The 19,728-nt window shown below is 40.8% G+C and overlaps 1 protein-coding gene across 6 annotated transcripts in view; it reads left to right on the forward strand.

Moving 5' to 3' along the window:
- The window catches only part of SLC38A1 (solute carrier family 38 member 1), a 71,737-nt gene that overhangs the window by 10,663 nt on the left and 41,346 nt on the right, over positions 1–19,728 (forward strand). For 2 of the 6 annotated variants that reach the window (XM_070454528.1, XM_020873112.2), the window contains exons 2-5: positions 2,905–3,021; positions 7,507–7,724; positions 16,952–17,027; positions 17,311–17,426. In XM_070454528.1, the coding sequence (XP_070310629.1) occupies positions 7,603–7,724; positions 16,952–17,027; positions 17,311–17,426 (314 nt within the window). In that variant the 5' untranslated portion in view covers positions 2,905–3,021; positions 7,507–7,602. Of the gene's footprint in view, positions 1–2,904; positions 3,022–4,192; positions 4,215–7,506; positions 7,725–12,509; positions 12,672–16,951; positions 17,028–17,310; positions 17,427–19,728 lie in introns of those variants that run through there. The other 4 variants (XM_020873113.2, XM_020873114.2, XM_070454529.1 and 1 more) reach the window with 3 other exon arrangements.

Consider the following 19,728-nt stretch of genomic DNA (forward strand, 5'->3'; position numbering starts at 1 on the left):
AAGTTCTCATAATAAAAAATTTCGGAGGTTGAAAAAAATAAAATTAAGACTATCAGCCAGGGTTTAACTGCATATAAACAGAGATCTCTTGTATGTTAAGCAAAAGGGATTGAATGCAGGGAATTAAAGCCTGTAAAATTGCTAGAAAAGATGGCAGACCAGGCTTTGGGCTCAGTCTCTAGGAATAAACACAGAGTACCACCACTCAGCTCGCCTAAAGGTCTTCTCTTATGCCTCCATCAGGAAGCCAGCTTCTCATTGTTTGAACTGCATCCTCCAGGAACGCATCACTGAGGCCACATCTGATGGTCAGGAATTCACCACCACAGTTCTTGGCTGCAGAGGTGTCTGCAGCACCTGCTAAAATTGTACCAGCAAAATGGGTGCCTGGTCCCCACCACTTTGCTCTCTGTTACGTGAGTGCTGAGTCACTTCAGTTGTGTCCAATTCTTTGTGACCCTATAGGCTGTGGTCCACCAGGCTCTTCTCTCCATAGGATTTCCCAAGCAAGAGTAAGAGTGGGTTGCCACTCCCTACTCCAGGGAGTCTTCCTGACCTAGGGATTGAACCTGGATCTCCCGCATTTACAGGCAAATTCTTTACTGTTTAAGCCACCTGAAAATCCCACCTTGCTAATCAGTAGATTGGGGGATTAGTTCAGTTCAGTTCAGTCGTTCAGTCATGTTTGACTCTTTGCGACCCCATGGACTGCAGCATGCCAGGCCTCCCTGTCCATCACTAACTCCTGGAGTTTACTCAAACTCATGTTCATTGAGTCAGTGATGCCATCCAACCATCTCATCCTCTGTTGTCCCCGTCTCCTCCTGCCTTCAATCTTTCCCAACATCAGGGTCTTTTCAAATGAGTCAGTTCTTCGCATCAGGTGGTCAAAGTATTAGAGTTTCAGCTTCAACATCGATCCTTCCAATGAACACTCAGGACTGATCTCCTTTAGGATGGACTGGTTGGATCTCCTTGCAGTCCAAGGGACTCTCAAGAGTCTTCTCCAACACCACAGCTCAAAAGCATCAATTCTTTGGCTCTCAGCTTTCTTTATGGTCCAACTCTCACATCTATACATTACTACTGGAAAAACCATAGCCTTGACTAGACAGACCTTTTTTTGGGAAAGTAATGTCTCTGCTTTTTAATATGCTGTCTAGGTTGGTCATAACTTTCCTTCCAGTTTGGGGGATTAATAAGCAAAAATAAAATTTCAGTTGCTAAGACACTTAGTGACAGATTGGCCCAGTCAGTATTTGTTCCCACTTCTTTCTAGTCCAGTTCTGCAGAGGATGAAAAATTAAAAACTACATTTCCCACATTCATTTGCAGTTATGCTTCTAGAGAGGATTTAGATTCCACCAATTTTGCTTTCTGTTAGTGGAATTTAAATGTATTTTGGCTTATTTATCCCCCAAAGTAATTTTGGACAATGTTTAAACTATAGTATATTATTTGGTTTGGTTTCCTCTCTACAGTTTTTAGCCAGCTTTTTACCAAACCAGTATAACCTCTTCTTACTCAAGAATGTGTTCTTTGATCTCTCTACTTCAGCTAGATTCATCTGAATGGGTGTTCTGTGCACACTTGGCCACCATGTCTTTGCCTGTGCTGTTTCTAGTGCAAGGAATGCCTTCCCTACTCCAGTCTAAATCCTATTTTTAAGCATAGTTCATATCCTAACTATAAAATCTTACCTGATTTCTCCAGGCTCCAACTTCCTTCCTTCCCCCTTCCTTCCTTCCTGCTTTCCTTCCCATATGTACATATGTATGTCTCTGAAATCTTTCTGAATTTATTCTTTGTTTTGCTGTACAGTTTGGTCTCTTATCATGCAAATGTTTTATTATTGTTACTTTATATGAAAAGGTCTTGCTTGTTTCAGTAGGCTGTATGTGCTTAGTCCTAAGTCATGTCCAACTTTTTGTGACCCCATGGACTGCAGCCTGCCAGGCTCCTCTGTCCATGGGGATTCTCCAGGCAAGAATACTGGAGTGGGTTGCCATGCCCTTCTCCAGGGAATCTTCCTAATCCAGGGATCAAACCCAGGTCTCCCACACTGCAGGTGAATTATTTACCATCTAAGCCACCAGGGAAGCCCAAGAATACTGGAGTGGGTAGCCTATCCCTTCTCTAGGAGATCTTCCCGACCCAGGAATCGAACTGAGATTTCCTGCATTGCAGGCAGATTCTTTACCAGCTGAGCTACCGAGGAAGCCTGTAAGCAATGTTAAATTCTCTGTATATCCTCTTCTTTGATATGTATCACCATGAAGAGTGGAGAAGTTTATGTTTTTTACATGGGTACTGTTAGTAAAATGTATCAATAAGCATACCAAGATAATACTGCTTCTTAAGTATATCTCTGAAGATTGTGGTGAAGGATCAGAAATGTTCTGTGCTTAGTAAACTGTCATTTGTAACCTGTTAGAGACGCTGGGGGATCGTCATTGTAGTTAGATTAACATCAAGATCTTCATGTGATGATCTCATCCAATCTTATAATTACAGTACAGTCTGATAATTGCTTCTGTCCTTCAGTGAAACTATAATTCTTTTGTTTCTTAAACTTGACCTGCACTTCCTGTCTCTCTGTCGCTGGCCACGTTCCCCTTCACTGAGAAGTCTCAGCTTAGGGCCCGTCTCCACCTGTCCTCTCCTGTCCACCAGCCACTGCGACTGGCCAGCCGCCGCAGCCTGGATGTCAATTCATGGCACAGTCAAGCGGTGAAGGAGCATTTTCAGTAATGATGTAGAACAATGTTATGGACTTGACTCAGGATTGGGAGACTGTCTCTTGTTAAGTGACAAAAAGTCTTAAAAACCCTATGGTATGATTTCCGTTTTTGTAAATGTATACATATTTTTAAAAAATCTGTACTCATTCTTTTCATTTAACAGATACTTATCAAGTGTCTACTGTGTGCCAGGCACTATATCTGTGTGCATAGAAAAACCCCTGGAGCTCGTACTCCAATATATATATACAGTGATCATCTCTGCTTGCTGAGATAACAGGTGATTTTTTTCTTTTTATTTGTTTTTTCCTTCATTTGCAAGCTTGTATTTTCTAATTTTTCTACATTTATATTATTTATTAATATGGAACTAACATATTTTTTTAAAAACATGTCTATTCTTCAAATGTGTACTATGTAGTATGACTTGAAAAACAATAGACTAAAAATACTAAAATTCCAAAGTTAATAAAAGACAGCTAAAAAGGAAGAAAGAAAGAAAAAGGAGAAAAGCACATTAAACTTTAACAGTGGCCCATTTTGGGTGTTGGGTTTCTTGTACAGTGTTTGTTCTAAAGATTCTGCAATGGGTATATATTAGCTCTAGAACCAGGACTTTTTTTTTTTCCTTTTTCAAGAGCCAGTTCAAATGTGGCTTTTCTGTGAAACTGCCTCAGATCTCTGAATTTGACCTTTTCAAGCTTTTAAAATCCTTGCATCACCTAGCACTCAGTAAATATACGATAAATTGAATGGGTAATATTTTCTAAGTATGGTCTTAACTTTTTTAGTGACAAATGTCACGAATTTTGTTACTTTTCCACATTTTTCCAGTTTTTGTTTTCAAGAATAAGTTAGATTTCAGAGAGGCTATTTCACAGCAATAAAAATTTCTTCTAAAAAATATATATATAGGAAATTACTACATAGACAAAAGAGAGACTGGCAAAAAACCATGTGAGGACAGAGCAAGAAGACAGCCATCTGTGAGGCAAGGAGAGAGGCCTCAGGAGAAACCAAACTTGGCAGCACCTGATTTTGGACTTCTGGAACTGTGAAAAAGTAAATTTCTCTTTTAAGCCAAAGGCAAAAATAAATGTATCCTATGCAGTTAACTGAGTACTGGCATTTGCCTAATACTGACATCATTTTAGTGGCCAGAACTTCATCTTTTCTTTCTGTCCATTGCTCGTGTGCGCACGCGCACACGTATGTGTGTGTGTGTGTGTGTAAATAGTATATATTTGTATACACACATGTATATTAATATAAAAGTTTGAATACAAACGGTAGACCCAAATCTGTTGTTAGTCACTTTTTCCTCTCCTTAGAAATTTTTTGTCTAGTACCCTATTTCCTACAAGTTGTGGAGAGAAAAGGACTCCTTAGCCCAGATTTGAAACTCCATCCACTGAGTGAACTTTCTAGAAGCCCTGCAGGATCGCTTCAGTAGCCTCTGAGGCCATCATTTAGGTGAGAGCCAGGGTGGCAAGACTCCTAGGAATGACCCAGTCCAGTTCACTTGTGTGGCTTTCTTTAGAGGGGGGCCAAAGGGTGGCGGGGGCTTTAGCCTTTTTAATGCACTTCAGCTCTTGCAAAGAAAAGACAGGCTGTAGACATTGCTGCTCTGTGAAGGCACTAAGAACAATTAGTCATGGCCCAAGCTCCAGCACTGCCACCCTGGCTAGAGGAATCAGCTCCAAGCTGCCAGGCTGGCTTTAGATCAGGAGCTCTAGGAGCTTCGGTCTCTTGTCCCTGCTTCCTGGTTTCCAGAAGAGGCCCTGCTCTGCAGAAAGGGTGAGCCTTCTAGAACCTGAGGTATTAGTATTTATCTTGTGGAAGCTTTAAAGGATCCTGGAACCAGGGAAGTCTTGTTTTAAATGTGTTGTGAATGAAAAGGAGTAATGTGTGGCCCAGCTGTTGGGGAGAAAAGAAAGAAATTCTTGAAGAATTATCATTCCAGGGTACTTTCTGAGGGTCCAGAAAATATTATCAGTTAGCAAAATACTTCCTGGGTATTATAGGATGCTTACATGGGCACATTGGAGTTTTCACTCTTAACTAGGTTACAGTTGTGGAATTCAGGGTCAGACAAAATATCAAAACATCATCCAAGGGGGTTTACCGTTGGAGGTGAAAAAAAAAAAAAGTGATGACATTCTGCTTCATCCCTTGGTCCCCGTCACCTCACTGAGATTATCCAAGTGAGGCTCCCATACCTTTACAGGCCTGACTTTGGAAGTTGCGTTTCCCTCTTGAAAGGGTTCCTGGACTCAGTACCAACATGTGCATGTGCATGGGTGTGCGTGCGTGTAGGCTTCCCCATACCAGCAATTGTCGACCCGATTCTGACATTATCTACCAGTAGATAGAATGAGATTCTACAGGTCAAGGTCTCCATCCCATGAGACTGCCCTCCACTTCAGACACCATCACAAGTCTGAGTTGTTACCTGTGCTCCTGACTGGCCATAAATCAGAGGTTTTCATGACCTCCTCGTTGGGTTCCATTAATCTTCCAGAACAGCTCATAGAACTCAGGAAAACCTGTTTACTCACTACATTACCCATTTGTTACAAAGGATATCAAAGGATACAACTGAAGTGAAAGTGAAAGTCACTCAGTGGTGTCTGACTCCTTGGGACCCATGGATCCGTGGACTATACAGTCCATGGAATTCTCCAGGCCTGAGTACTGGAGTGAGTAGCCTTTCCCTTCTCCAGGGGATCTTCCCAACCCAGGGATCGAACCCAGGTCTCCCACATTGCAGGCAGATTTTTTACCAGCTGAACCACCAGGGAAGCCCGAAAGGATACAGACCAACAGCCAAATGTAGGGGTATAGTGGCGAGGTCCTCAACAAAAGAGCTTCTCTCCTTGTGGAGTGTGGGGTCCAGGATGTGGGGGAGTTCTGGGCCCCTAGTATGGATACTCTTTGAACCTCCTTTATTAATTTTTTTTCACAGCATCATTACATAGGCATCATTGAACTCATTGGCCATGAGTGATTGATTCAAGTTCTCTTCTCTCCCCAGAAATCATGGATGGGACTGAATATTACAGTCCTTTAATCAACTGTTTGACTCCACTCTCTGCCAGTCCCAATCCTTAGGTGCTTTCCCAGACTTGTCTCATTAACATAATAAAAGACCTTTATCACTCTTAGAGTGTGTGTAAGTTGCTCCGTCATGGCCAACTCTGCAACCGCATGGGCTATAGCCTGCCAGGCTCCTTTGTCCATTAACTCTCCAGGCAAGAATACTGGAATGGGTTGCCATTCACTTCTCCAGGAGATCTTCCTGACCCCGGGATCGAACCTGAGTCTTCCTCACTGCAGGCAGATTTTTAACTATCTGAGCTCTAAGGGTTTGGTGAGCTGTGAGCCAGAAGTAGGAACGAAGACCAAATATGTATTCTTTATAACAAATCGGGGCTTCCCTGATAGCTCAGTTGGTAAAGAATCCATCTGCAACGCAGGAGACCCTGGTTTGATTCCTGGGTTGGGAAGATCCGCTGGAGAAGGGATAGTCTACCCACTCCAGTATTCTTGGGCTTCCCTTGTGGCTCAGCTGGTAAAGAATTCACCTGCCACGTGGGAGACCTGAGTTCAGTCCCTGGGTTGGGAAGATCTCCTGGAGAGGGGAAAGTGAAAGTCACTCAGTCATGTCTGACTCTTTGTAACCCCATGGACTATCGAGTCAGACATGACTGAGTGACTTTCACTTTATGATAAATCACAGTACCACACCTCTGTGGCCGCCTGCTTTTTGATTTGTGACGCCATGTGTCTGAAAATCTGCAGTGATAGTGCTCAGTTGCTAAGCCTGACTCGTGTCTGACTCTTTGTGTCTGACTCTTTGTGACCCTATGGACTATAGCCTGCCAGGCTCCTCTGTCCGTGGAATTGCCCAGGCAAGAATATTGGAGTGAGCTGCCATTTCCTCCTCCAGGGGATCTTCCCAACTGAGGGATGGAACACTCATCCTCTGTGTCTTCTGCATTGGCAGGTGGATTCTTTACCACTGAGGCACCTGGGAAGCCTGAAACTCTTAATATATTAATGGTGACCACTTTGAAATTTAAATCACAATCATCCGTGTAGGGGAAAATGTGAACTCGGCAAGTCTTTCATTTCTGTGAGGAAATATAGTTTCAGGTGGATTAACCTAAATCCCCAGAGTATGAGTTTTTAATTCCCTAATTCCCTGACATGGAGTGATTTCATTGAAGAGATTGATTTAATCTCTTGCAGTTGATGGATAAACTGTTTGCTAAATTTCAAAACACAGATTTGTCCTTTGCTGCTTGACCTCCAGGTTGGGTGGTTGATCCTGCATGATGCCATTTACTGAGGATTTGCATTTTTATTAAACTGGGATTGCTAAATCAGAGGTGCTTTTGTGTCTGTTCAGTCTGTACCCAGCTATGTGTGTGCCCTGTGGTCTGACGCATTAAAATAACTGAATCGGTTTCCTTTTAAACTTACTGCTTCATAAAAGGGCATCTCTGTTGTCTAAATATGACATGGTATTTGTATAAACATGAACATAAAGATTATGGGACAAGACTCATTTTATAGTTAAAAATGTAGGGAGATTTATGAAAGACATAAAATTTACAGTCTATAATTTGATGTACCAAGATTGCTTTAATACATTGAATAACAAAATGTAAAAGTTACGTTATCAGTAAATTGTGTGTAAATTGTTTATTTTTAATCTGTGGTATTTATGTGTTTAATTATTTTTCCTTGTGTTGTGTTTTAGGAGTGTCAACCTGATATTTTTGCTGCTATCCATTTGTAAATACACTCAGAAAAAGAGAATTTGGACCCAGTTTTTGACGACAGGTAGTTTCTAAACATGATGCATTTCAAAAGTGGACTTGAATTAACTGAGTTGCAAAACATGACGGTACCTGAAGATGATAACATTAGCAATGATTCTAACGATTTCACTGAAGTAGAGAATGGTCAGATAAACAGGTGAGTATTTTTCCACTGACACTTTCTCTCCAATGAAAGAAATGTCTCTAAAATATTATTCTGGTTTTTCAGTTATTCTCTTGAATTATTCATTACTAAAGTTATGCTCCATTTGAAGATGTAATTTGAATTTCATATGTGACATCTGTTGGGCATAGTCTGCAATAGCAGATGAAGCAAATAGGAAAGGAATTTATTCATCTTTTCGAATCTTTCAATTGAGTCTAATAAAAATGTATAAATACATTGGACCCCAACCAGCCCTAACTTTTCAAAAGCTTTATGCTTATGAATTAGACCAACTGTTGGAATTTAGCTGCACACCATATCTGAACGTGTACTACAGTCATCTGGCTTCGCCAACATTTTAATTAAGAAACGGTCAAAGTCGCGTTTGCCAGAGTTCCCATGTTGAAACGACATACGTCATTACAAGCATCATTCGTAACATGGATTTTAAGTAATAATAACATAGACCTAAATGCCTCTGTGAGAAACTAGAGAAAGAGTACATGAAACAGAGAGAAATGAAGAGATACTGTGAGTGAGGGGAGGTAGGGGGCAGATAGGAACAATGCCGGGCTGGCAGCTCTCACCCTCAGCTGTGACCGCAACAAGTTCTTCCAACCCTTGAGTTATGTGTTTCTTAAGTTACAAGAGTAGGACTAAACATAAATATATATGTGTATATATATATATATATATTTTTTTAATGATTCGGGGCATTATCTGGCCTGATTTTATTTTTTTAACTTATTGAAGTGTTTTAACTTATTGAAGTTGATTTATATATTATGTTAGTTTCTAGTGTATAACAGAGTGATTCAGTTTTACATGTATATACATTCTTTTTCATATCGTCATCTTGTATGGTTTATCATAGGATAAATTGAATATATTGATATTGAATATATTGATAATTCCCTATGCTATACAGTAGGACCTTATTGTTTATCCATTCTATATATAGTAATTTGCACTTGCTAACCCCAAACTCCCAATCCTTCTCTCCCCCACCCGCCTCCCATTGACAACCACAAGTCTGTTCTCTATGTCAGAGAGTCTGTTTGCATCTCATAGATAAGTTCATTTGTGTCACATTTTTGGATTCCACACGTAAGTGGTATCATACGGCATTTATCTTTCTCTGCCCGACTTACTTCACTTAGTATGATTATCTCTAGGTTCATCCATGTTGCTGGCAGCTTATGTAGATCCCTATCAGAAAGCTTTGCAGCTTGGGTGTTTATGTGTGGTTTGTTTGGAGTTGAGGCCTCCTAAAAGACTGGGAGAAAAGTGAAATATGTGGGGACTACTTATGAGAACATAGACCATGCTGTACTTGGGAGGGCAGGGTCAAAAGGAAATTGGGAAGGAGGAGGATGAAAACATTTTGTCAGCTAACCAGGCATCTCTGCAGCAATCCTTTCTGATAAACTCTCCATTCTGATACAATGCATAATTGAAGGTCGGGGGTAGGGTTGGGCTGCCCTCATTTACATACACTCAGAAGTTTCAGCCCCCCTTCCTCTTTATTCTCTTCCTTAAACGTTCTCAGAGATTAAGTCTCCAACCCAAATACTTCCTCACTACCATCCAAGTATCATTTACCGTGCAGTGATATTTCTTATTGTTGGACCCAAGTTTGCTTCTTTCACCTTTTCTGCGTAATTATTAAGAATAACTGCCATTTCTTGAGTGCCAATTGTGATTATATATTATACATATCCTTATAACAATCCTTACAATATCATGCAATGTATTGTTTTGCAAATAAGGAAATTTAGAAATTCAGTGTACCAATAAGAACGTGGAAGCTCAGAGAAATAAAACAACTTGCTCAAGGGCACATACAGGTCTGTAAGAAATCCATGTCTTTCTGCCCTCTTCTGCTACCTCTGATTAAAATGCTCCAGCATGAATGAAAAGGATAGTTCCTACTCTCAGTTTAAACCCTGCCAAACTCTACTCCTGCTGTTTTCTGCTCTGGCTTCCTGGGGTGTTCTGTAGTCACTACTGATTTCCTGTAGGCATTACTGAACAATGGATGGGACATCCATCAGCTGTTTCACAAGTAGCAAATTTTGGGTTTGTAACAACTTCATTCCCAAATCAGTGTAAGCCTTAAGCACCTTAAAATGAGAGTCTTTTATAATATTCAGCTCAGGCTCTGAACTTGATCTTTAAGAGTTTTACTATGAAAAAGTATTGTTTTGGAGGCGATAACCCCTTGCCCATAAGAGAAGGCACCGCTTCTCACCCCTTTGGGTGCCTGCCGAGGGAGCCCACTTGCCTACTAGGGCGTGGGCTGTACAACCTCGTATTTTTTGGAATTTGATTCCATTGTTGCAGATGCAGTGTGATGCATTTATTTATCTCCCCTGTTTCATTGACATGGTTTATGAATCTTGTTTCATTTCTGGCTCTAGACCAATAAAAATTAAAAATAACATATTATAGCATGAAGCCAAAAAGGTAAATAAACATCAGAAAAGAGCCCCCATCCCCCATGATTTCTGCAAAGCAACACCTGAGTACCTCTGACTCTTCTGGTAGCTTTTTCACATTGGTGGGAAGAAAGTAGGCCTGATCATATGAATCTAAGAGAATCCTCTCCCAAAACAGTGAACTTCTAGGTAACAGTGCGTCTTTGTAAGAAAGCTAGAGAAAATGTTGAAAGCAAATGTTGAACCCTGATTACCTGGCATCCAACTGGTAGCCTTGCCTGGAAACTTCTCCCCGTAGGATACTTTAAGAAGCATTTTTTAAAGTTTAGTTAAAAACAGAGTAGAGCCCTTTGGGTATTAGGACTCCTGCCCTTCTTCCAGTTCAGTTCTTTTATTTCATGCCCTGATTTTGGGGGTTGTAGTCATAGAAATTGTGCCCGAGTCTCTTGTGATCCCATGGACTGTGGTCTTCCAGGCTCCACTGTCCATGGAATTCTTCAGGCAAGAGTACTGGAGTGGGTAGCCATTCCCTTCTCCAGGAGGTCTTCCCTATTCAGGAATCGAACCTGGGTTCTCTGCATTACAGGAGAGTTCTTTACTGTCTGAGCCAGACAGCAGAAGCCCTGCCGTCATAGACGTCTACCCCTGGAACAGCAAAACCTTTCGAAATGTCCACTGGACCAGTATTGCTGACATTTTAATGTGCATATGAGACACCTGGCGAACTTGTTAACATGCAAATTCTGATTCAGCAGCTCTGGAACTGGGCTTGAAAGTCTGACTTCCTGCAAGCTCCCAGGTGATGCCCTTACAACTGGTCCATGGACCACATTTTGAGTAAGGAGCTCTAGACACTCCTCTAGATATGATCTTCTGGAGAGGAGGAACCATCTTAACCGTCTTTATATCTCTTGTACCTTGTTATGATACTGTAATGGTGCCCGGTACAGGGCAAACATCTCAAAGTATTTGTTAAATGAAAGAGACAGAGCGAGCTGTTAAGTACGTGGTGTGAATTTCAACTTGTATTGAATGCTGGCTCTATCCATAGGTCTTGTGTGATCTTGTGCTTTGAACCTTGGCTCCATCTCTATAACACAAGCATGAAAATAATACCTGACCTCCTGGGATTGCTGGAGAATATTAAACACAATGCTGTTTGTAGGTTAAGGACTCAAGCTGTACTATCCGCCAGCTTAAGTTCAATCCTGGCTCAATGGGTTAGTTATTAGTAATGTAACTTTAGTCAAGTGACTTGATTTCTCTAAAATGGAGCTAAGTATTGTGAAAAGAGATGAGAAAACTCATATAAAGTACTTGACACAGGGTCTGGCAAGATATGGGAAAGTCTCTAACAAAAGTACAGACCTCTTTCTTTTGGCAAGCACATCTTACTTCTCCAACCAAGGACTGAAAAAACCGTTTTAGGTTTGGGGTGATTGTTGGTTATTGTCATCCTAAAGTTGTTGAAATGTTCATAGATGATATTAACTGTATCCAGGCAAATAGTCACATATTTTAATGTTTATATACTGTTGTTCTCATCTCCATGTATAGTTATTGTTGTTATGACCCAGGAAGCTTGTAACAAAATCTGAGAGTCTCTCCTTAAGATTTTCCTTAATGAGAAACTCTTGTCACTACACACTTGCATCAGCCTTTTTTCGCTTGGTCCCTTGCCTTTCAGAGTTGATGAACTACGTTTGTATCGTTGGGAGGACTCTTGAAAAGTTATCGCTTCTTTTCTTCTAGTGTCTTTTCTGTACCTTTGGGAAGAAGAGGCCATAACTTCTTCTTATATTCAGTTTTCATGTTGGAAAATTCTTCCCTGGCTTTAATCATGCCTGCTGCAACAGAATTCTGTTTTCTCCAATTTTCAGTAGAGTTTATCCACCAAATAAGGCTTTGTTTACCTCTCAGTATTCTCTTTAAATACCTGCTGTTTCTTTAATTGTTTCATGTTTTCCAGCCTCTTTCATACGTGCTTTCTCCCCCCTTTTCTCTTTCGTTCGTATAGAAGGTAGTGTTTCGGGGGACAGCTAGGAAAGGTTATTTAAGTTCAGCTATTCATCTCTTTTGTGTTATAAATCCTCCAGTGAAACACTGTAATGTAGTAAGAACCTGATTGGTGGAGATTAAAATAGGAAGATTATTTTCCCATTGTACAACCCATCCTTAATTGGATTGTTGTTGGTTTATTTTTGGTTTTAAATAACTGCTCTATGTTGCTTGCCTCCTTCACATACCTCAGTATAATGCCTACATCCTTTTTTAAGGCTTTGTCTATTGAAGGTCAGCATGACAGCCACTGTAGATTTTTGTTTTGTTTTGTCCACAGAACAGTTGCCTACCTAAGAGTTGATCGAATTCTGCTTAATGGGTACAGACCGACCCAGCGAAAACTCTTTCTTAATAATATTCTTATCATCCTGAGACCACATGTCAAAGACACCTTCTCCAATAGCCCATTTTTAAGTCAGTAAAGCGGTCTTTGCCAGAGGTCAGTGCTTTTTTAACAGGCAATTGCATTTTTAAAATGGTGAGATAACGGAAACTTGTGATAAGCTGCTGACCTAGTTATTATAAATGGACTTTTCCATCATAAAAAGATTGTTTTTGTTATGTGTATGTGTGTTTAAGTTTTCAGCAATACAAAGCAAAGATTGAAAAATAAAAAAGAAGAAAATGTGGAAACACCGAAAAGAAAATACAGAGACTTGCTTTGAGTACTTCATTCTTTCCGAGCAAGATTTCCCTATAGCCTAAGTCAGTATAGTTCCTCAATGGAAGAGGAGCCTTAGGTTTATGGAGGGTTCCTCTGAGTTGCTAATGAGAGGGGCAGGTACATGGAAGAAGGAGTGAGAACATGACACCACCACTCTGAATGCAAGATTAGTACTGCCACGGTTGGTGCCACAGAAAAATCGTATGTGGGTCAGAGTCAGAAAAGTCCATTCAATCTAGAGTATTCAGCACACACATGGAGGATGAGAGTCATGAACCAGAGAGGAAAACACTGGCTTAGAGGAGGATGGAGGGTCTCTTGAGGGGAGAGTGCATTCCTAGTGGTACTGTTTTTCAGTCTCTATTCTCCGAATGCCCTGGTCCTATCTCCATCCTCACGGCCTCTTGGGAAGACCGTTCAGAATAGCAGGGGAAGCTAAGATTGAACAGTGAGGCCAAATCAAATTCTGCAGTAGCTGGAATTTGCAGGCCAAGCAATTTATACTGAAAACTTTTGCAGTAGGAGCGCTAGTAAAGATTTTTGGGAGAACCTATTAAGCTTGGCTGCATAAAGTAGACAGAAAGAGGCAGAATCGGGAGGCACTTGAGGCACAATGTGTTTTAATAAGCTTCTTCATGGTTCCTCATCACAGCAGCTCTGCAGTCCCATGCATTATTCTCCTCCTGTGGAAGCGTTGCGGCAGAGAGCTAGCAGGCATGCAGGGGCCTCTCCTTCCTCCCCTCCCGCTGCAGCCTCTGACCCTGCGGAATGCCCCTGCATCCTGGTGCCTTGATCCGTTTTCCTCTGTCAGCTTTCTGCCCCAAGTCTGGGGTGCACGGGCAGGCCAGGAGCTTAGACCTGCCATAACAGGAGGCTTATTGGTGTTTGGTTTAGTTGATTTGAAAATGTTGGGGATTTCCCCCTTTATTTAAAAATAGTGAAAATTCTCTTTGGAAAGTAAGTCCCTCCACAAGAAAGGCAAACGGGACCTTCTGGATAATGATTTGGCAGACTTAAGTTGGTTGTTAAAATTAATCTGATTACATGCAGTCTTTCATTTAACAGCAGCACTCAATATGAGTCCATTTCATTTTGGCAAGTCCAGCACCCCCGTTTCCTTGGGCTGCCAGGATGAAAAGGAAGGCTGCTCTCCCTTGTCCCTCTCCAGCCAGATCTGTAAACTGCAGTTCTGTGGAAAGATTTAAAATGTTAAGGGTAAAAGAAGGGCCAGGGTTAGAGTACTGTCAGGTGGGTCTCCAGAGAGGTGGCTTTCTTTATGTCATTCTCTTGCTGAGACCCTGTCATGCTATTTCCCAGACCTCAGCCCTTAAGATTCCTCTGGCTAATCCCACCCAGTAATGGTTTTTCCTTTCCTGGCTCCCTTATCTCATCTCCGTTTTGCATGGTCTGATGTTCCTGTTCTGGTGTTTTGGTCCGTTGTTGTCGTTCAGTCACTAAGTCGTGTCCAACTCTTTGTGACCCATGGACTGCAGCGCGCTAGGCTTCCCTGTCCTTTACTCTCAGAGTTGACTCAAACTCATGTCCATTGAGTCAGTTGATGCCATCCAGCATTCTCATCCTCTGCCTCCCCCTTCTCCTGCCCTCAATCTTTCCCAGTATCAGGGTCTTTTCCAATGAGTTGGCTCTTTGCATCAGGTTACCAAAGTATTGGAGCTTCAGCTTCAGCATCAGTCCTTCCAATGAACTGGTTTGATCTCCTTGCTGTCCAAGGGACTCTCAAGGGTCTTCTCCAACACCACAACTTGAAAGCATCAGTTCTTTGGCACTCGGCCTTCTTTGTGGTCTCACATCCGTACAGGACTACAGGAAATGCCCCTCAACTGGAACAGCACCTCCTGTGTTTCAGGAGACCAAGGTTTTCCTCACTTCCTCTTCGTTTCTGACAGTCACCAGACAGGTCCTCGGCAAATGCAGATGCTGAAGGAAATAAACCACAGATTGTGTTGCTCATAGCAGGTGGTGGCCTCAGGGGAGGTTCATAGTTTGTATGTTGCTTGCCTTTGGTTTATCCAGGTGAAAAAAGGAAACCTGAAGAATATGGTTTGAAGCAAACCTCAAGATGAAAGAGGTAGATAAATAAAACCAACATTTATGATATATATCTTTCATTAAAAAATGGTTTATTGTGAAATACATCTTCATTCAGAAAAGCATCTGAAAATGTATAGTTCAAAAATACATGCTTCTTTATAATAGTCTAGTTCAAGTGTCTTTATATTTATTAGTGAAAAATTCATGGATTAGTTCTTACTAAAACCAGATAATTAAATTTCCAGAAAAGCCAAAAAGAATTCCTAACATGTTTTACTATTACATGTAGCAGTTTACTTATGGATGAACTTTTCCTTGACAATAGCACTTCTTTTTTTAATGGGAAATTTTTTAAATTAGAAATTTAAGCCATAAAGTTCTAATGTTAATCCCAATAATATATTTGCTGGTCCTTAGAGCATTCTGATTACCTCCTTCTGTATGTTTTGTATATACTTGACTCTACTCAGCCTGTCTGAATCTTCCCCAGATTCAGAAAGTGTTCCTTTCATTTTGTGCCTGGAGCTGTACTGATATTTTACATGTGTTTTCATCTAACTGTCCCAGTAACACTGTGAGATAATGCAATAGTGTCATTCCCATTTCACAGATGAGGAAACTGGGGTAGCATACTCATGCCCTCAAAACAAGTGAGGATTGAACTCAAGTTCTGAATCCCCTTAAGCCCTAACTCTGCCCCTGACCATGGACCATATGCCCCTCCTCCTCTACCATAATTTCCTCATCTGAACTCCTATGGGCTAGTGTCTACGTCACTTACGACACATCTCCACGCCTCCCACATTGCCTGTATATAAGCAGGTGCTAAAGTAATGTTTCATGGGGAAAGAGTTATTTTCCATTTTTGCAGGGGTGAGAGGAGGGAATTCCTGTGTAATAACTTTGTACTCCAAGAATGTGAGCTTATAAAGAGACCTGTCTCCAGTGTTCTTTTTAAATGCCAGCTTTATAGTATTTTTGACACTATGTAATGTTCCATTAGAGAAAAATCTATACAAAAGTTAACTTGCATTGCATATAGTGTTTTAATTTATTGGTATTAAAATTACCCCACATTTATAATTCTTTTTGACTTAGAGTTGTCTTTTGTTTCCTCTAAAGATGAGCATCTACTGTTTGCATTGTTTGGTACTAAGTAGAGTGACGGATGTAAAAAGGAATGAGGCAAAGTGTCTGCTCTTGGAGCACTTTTAGTTTGTTAGGTAAAACAAGAATGTGAGCAACTAATCCTGACAAAAATTAAAAGCAGCCATGAAATTAAAAGACGCTTGCTCCTTGGAAGAAAAGCTGTGACAAATCTAGACAGCATATTAAAAAGCAGAGACATCACGTTACCAACAAAGGTCCATGATGTCAAAGCTGTGGTTTTTCCAGTAGTCATATACGGATGTGAAAGTTGGACCATAAAGAAGTGTGAGCATTGAAGAATTAATGCTTTTGAGTTGGGGTGCTAGAGAAGACTCTTGAGTGTCCCTGACAGCAAAGAGACCAAGCCAGTCAGTCCGAAAGGAAATCAAGCCCAAATATTCATTGGAAGGACTGATGCTGAAGCTGAAGCTCCAATACTTTGGCCACCTGATGCATAGAGCTGACTTATTGGAAAAGACTTTGATGCTGGGAAAGATTGAGGGCAGGAGGAGAAGGGAACAACAGAGGATGAGATGGTTGGATGGTATCACCAACTCAGTGGATATGAGTTTGAGCAAACTCCAGGAGATGGTGAAGGACAGGGAAGCCTAGTGTGCTACAGTCCATGGGGTCACAAAGAATGGGACACAACTTAGTGATTGAACAACAAGAACAATCCTGACCAAAGAAAAACAAACAAGCTAATGAGAGCAGTTGGATAGGACGATAAACTCTTAGATAACTGATTGATAACTTTTCATGCATGATGTTTTGGTAAATAATAAATCATTCAGTCATGATGTTAAGCTCCAAGTCATTATAATGAGATTAAATCATTATGCCTCTCTTTACAGCAAGTTTATTTCTGATCGTGAAAGTAGAAGAAGTCTCACGAACAGCCACTTGGAAAAAAAGAAATGTGATGACTATGTAAGTGTCATTTTAATAACGTTTGCTTATTTTTTAAATTATGATAATTACAACATATGTTTTAAACTCATCCAGCATAGTACCAAAAGCATAGCTGTTTACTCACCAAGACATTCCTCGGAGCCTGTGTATTCTCTCCTGAAACCCATTTGAAAAAATAACTAGACCACGAAGAAAGAATTCCTTGAGTTTCATTTCCCTGTTGGTTCCTGATTTTCAAGGCTTTGGAGTGATGATCTTTCTGGAGGACTGTTTTGTTTAGTGTGACTGTGTCTCTGTTCAGATTCCAGGAACGACCTCCTTGGGCATGTCTGTTTTTAACCTAAGCAACGCCATTATGGGCAGTGGGATTTTAGGACTCGCCTTCGCCCTGGCAAACACTGGAATCCTACTTTTTCTGTGAGTGTTGACACAGCCATACTTTCCATTTAAAAACTGCATTTTCTGTATGTTTCTGTTCATACCCAGAAGACGTTGGAAATATTTTTAAATGGTTCTTATTTCTTTTTATGTTTTACTAGCTTGACTAAGTTAATGCCTACTTCTGTATTGTTTGTTTGAATGGTTTTTTTCCAAGAAGCCCCTAATGTTTGTATACCTAAGAAAATAGAAGATCATTTTATTAATCAAAAATACCAAAATAAGCACTTGTGAAAAGGATAAAAGATTTGAAAATAGCACTTGTATTTTTGGACTCTTGACTTGTCACTTTAAATCTCAGCTAAATGGTGAAAATATTACAAGGTATTTAATCCATCCAGTCACCACTTTGGCATTTGAATTGCTGTGGGACATGAACTATATCCAAAGGTAACTGCAACTTTGTTTGTAAGAAATATTCAAGAAGCACAGAAGTTTTCAGTGTTTTAAAGATGAGAAAATAGGGTGTACTTTCCCCCTGAGATTCAGTGAAAAGAAAATGGACAGTTTTCTTTCACAATAAGTTCATCTCAAACTGTTGAAGAAGACTTTCTGCAGATGTACAGAGGGCTTAATTTCAGTTGGAATGAGATGGCAGATCATAGAAATCATCATTTATACCAGGAAAATTCCTACCCAGTCTGATTCCCCTCTCGCACCTCAGAGGAGTATCAGTGGTGCTCTGCCTGATGAGGCTGGTGCAAAATGCTCTTCTCCTGGGATCTTGCCTTTTTGCCCCTGATGACACTCCCACTGTTCATTGGGTTTGCCCAATTGCCCTCATTGTATCCGTCATTTCTTTGGAAGCAGTTCCGAAAAGACTGCTAACCCTACACATTGTATTTATTTCTTTAGAAAAACTTAGACAACTATGACAGAAGTACATTGCTACCCATCGCATTACTCAGGTATCAGAAATACCCATCCAGGCTGTGCTATAGGGATTAATATTCTTACTTTTGTGTGTAAAGCCACTAGAGGTGTCCTTCCTAGAATCAGAGCAACTCTGGGTAGGTCAGTGAATCTAATATGTTGCCTTCCTTTTGTCAGCCTGATTCAGGAAACCCTCTTCTCTTTATTGCCCAGACTGAATCTTCCTAGGAGGTCTTTCTGTGTATGTATATCTTGAGCCAAGTGCCAGGTTTTAAAATGACAGAAGTTGAACAAAATGTTTCTATGGTGATTTTTTTTTTGTATATGTGAAACTCTGATCCTGTGAGGATCCCATAGACGGAGTTTGAGTAGCTGCATTTGTGATTTTCAGTGCATTGACATGAAACTCCTGACTGCTAGTCTCTCCTTCTAAATGGTTATGTAGTCCAGTCTTAGCTACTGTGAGCTGGAATGCCCTATGCTTTGAAGCAAGAAAATTGCACTAGAAAAAAACCTCACAACCCTATTTACCTCCAAAACCCTATGGTTCTGTGACAATTTTCAGTTATTCCAAAGCTGGAAATAAGTTTGGTTCAGATGTAAGTGTTTTACATTGATTTCTTTCATTTTAGCTATTGTAATATACAAAGTGTCAATTCTTTAATGAGGATAATGAGAAAACTCTTGTGGCTTATACTCTATATTCAGGAACTACTCAGAGTGTTTTATGCTGAGTCCTGACAAGTCTGTGAGGCAGGTACCGCTGTCAGTTCCCAGTTTTACAGATAAGGGAAGTGATGCTTGGAGCTGCTGCTGCTAAGTCGCTTCAGTTGTGTCCGGCTCTGCCACCCCATAGACAGAAGCCCACCAGGCTCCCCCGTCCCTGGGATTCTCCAGGCAAGAACACTGGAGTGGGTTGCCATTTCCTTCTGCAGTGCCTGAAAGTGAAAAGTGAAAGGGAAGTCGCTCAGTTGTGTCCAACTCTTAGAGACCCCATGGACTGCAGCCCACCAGGCTCCTCCATCCATGGAATTTTCCAGGCAAGAGTACTGGAGTGGGCTGCCATTGCCTTCTCTGGATGCTTGGAGAGTAGACTTTTATTCTGGAATCTCTCTTTGTCACCATCCTGGTTATTCCCTCCTCCTTTCTTCTCTGCTAGATCCTTTGTTCCCTGTATTTTCATTTCTTGCTGTTTCTGGATTTACTTCCTTGCTTTTGCTGCTGAGAAAGGGTAAATAGAAATAAAATTTCTGAGACCTTCATATCTGAAAAATATTTTTATTCTGCCTTCATCATTGATTGGTAGTTTGGCTAGATATAAACTCTCTATTGGCAGTCATTTTCCTTCCTAATTTGGAAGGCATTGCTTCATTCCTTCCTAGTTTTTTTCTGTTATGAAGTCACAAAT

This window comes from Odocoileus virginianus, chromosome 24, assembly GCF_023699985.2.
Source record: "Odocoileus virginianus isolate 20LAN1187 ecotype Illinois chromosome 24, Ovbor_1.2, whole genome shotgun sequence".
Lineage (NCBI taxonomy): Eukaryota > Metazoa > Chordata > Mammalia > Artiodactyla > Cervidae > Odocoileus > Odocoileus virginianus.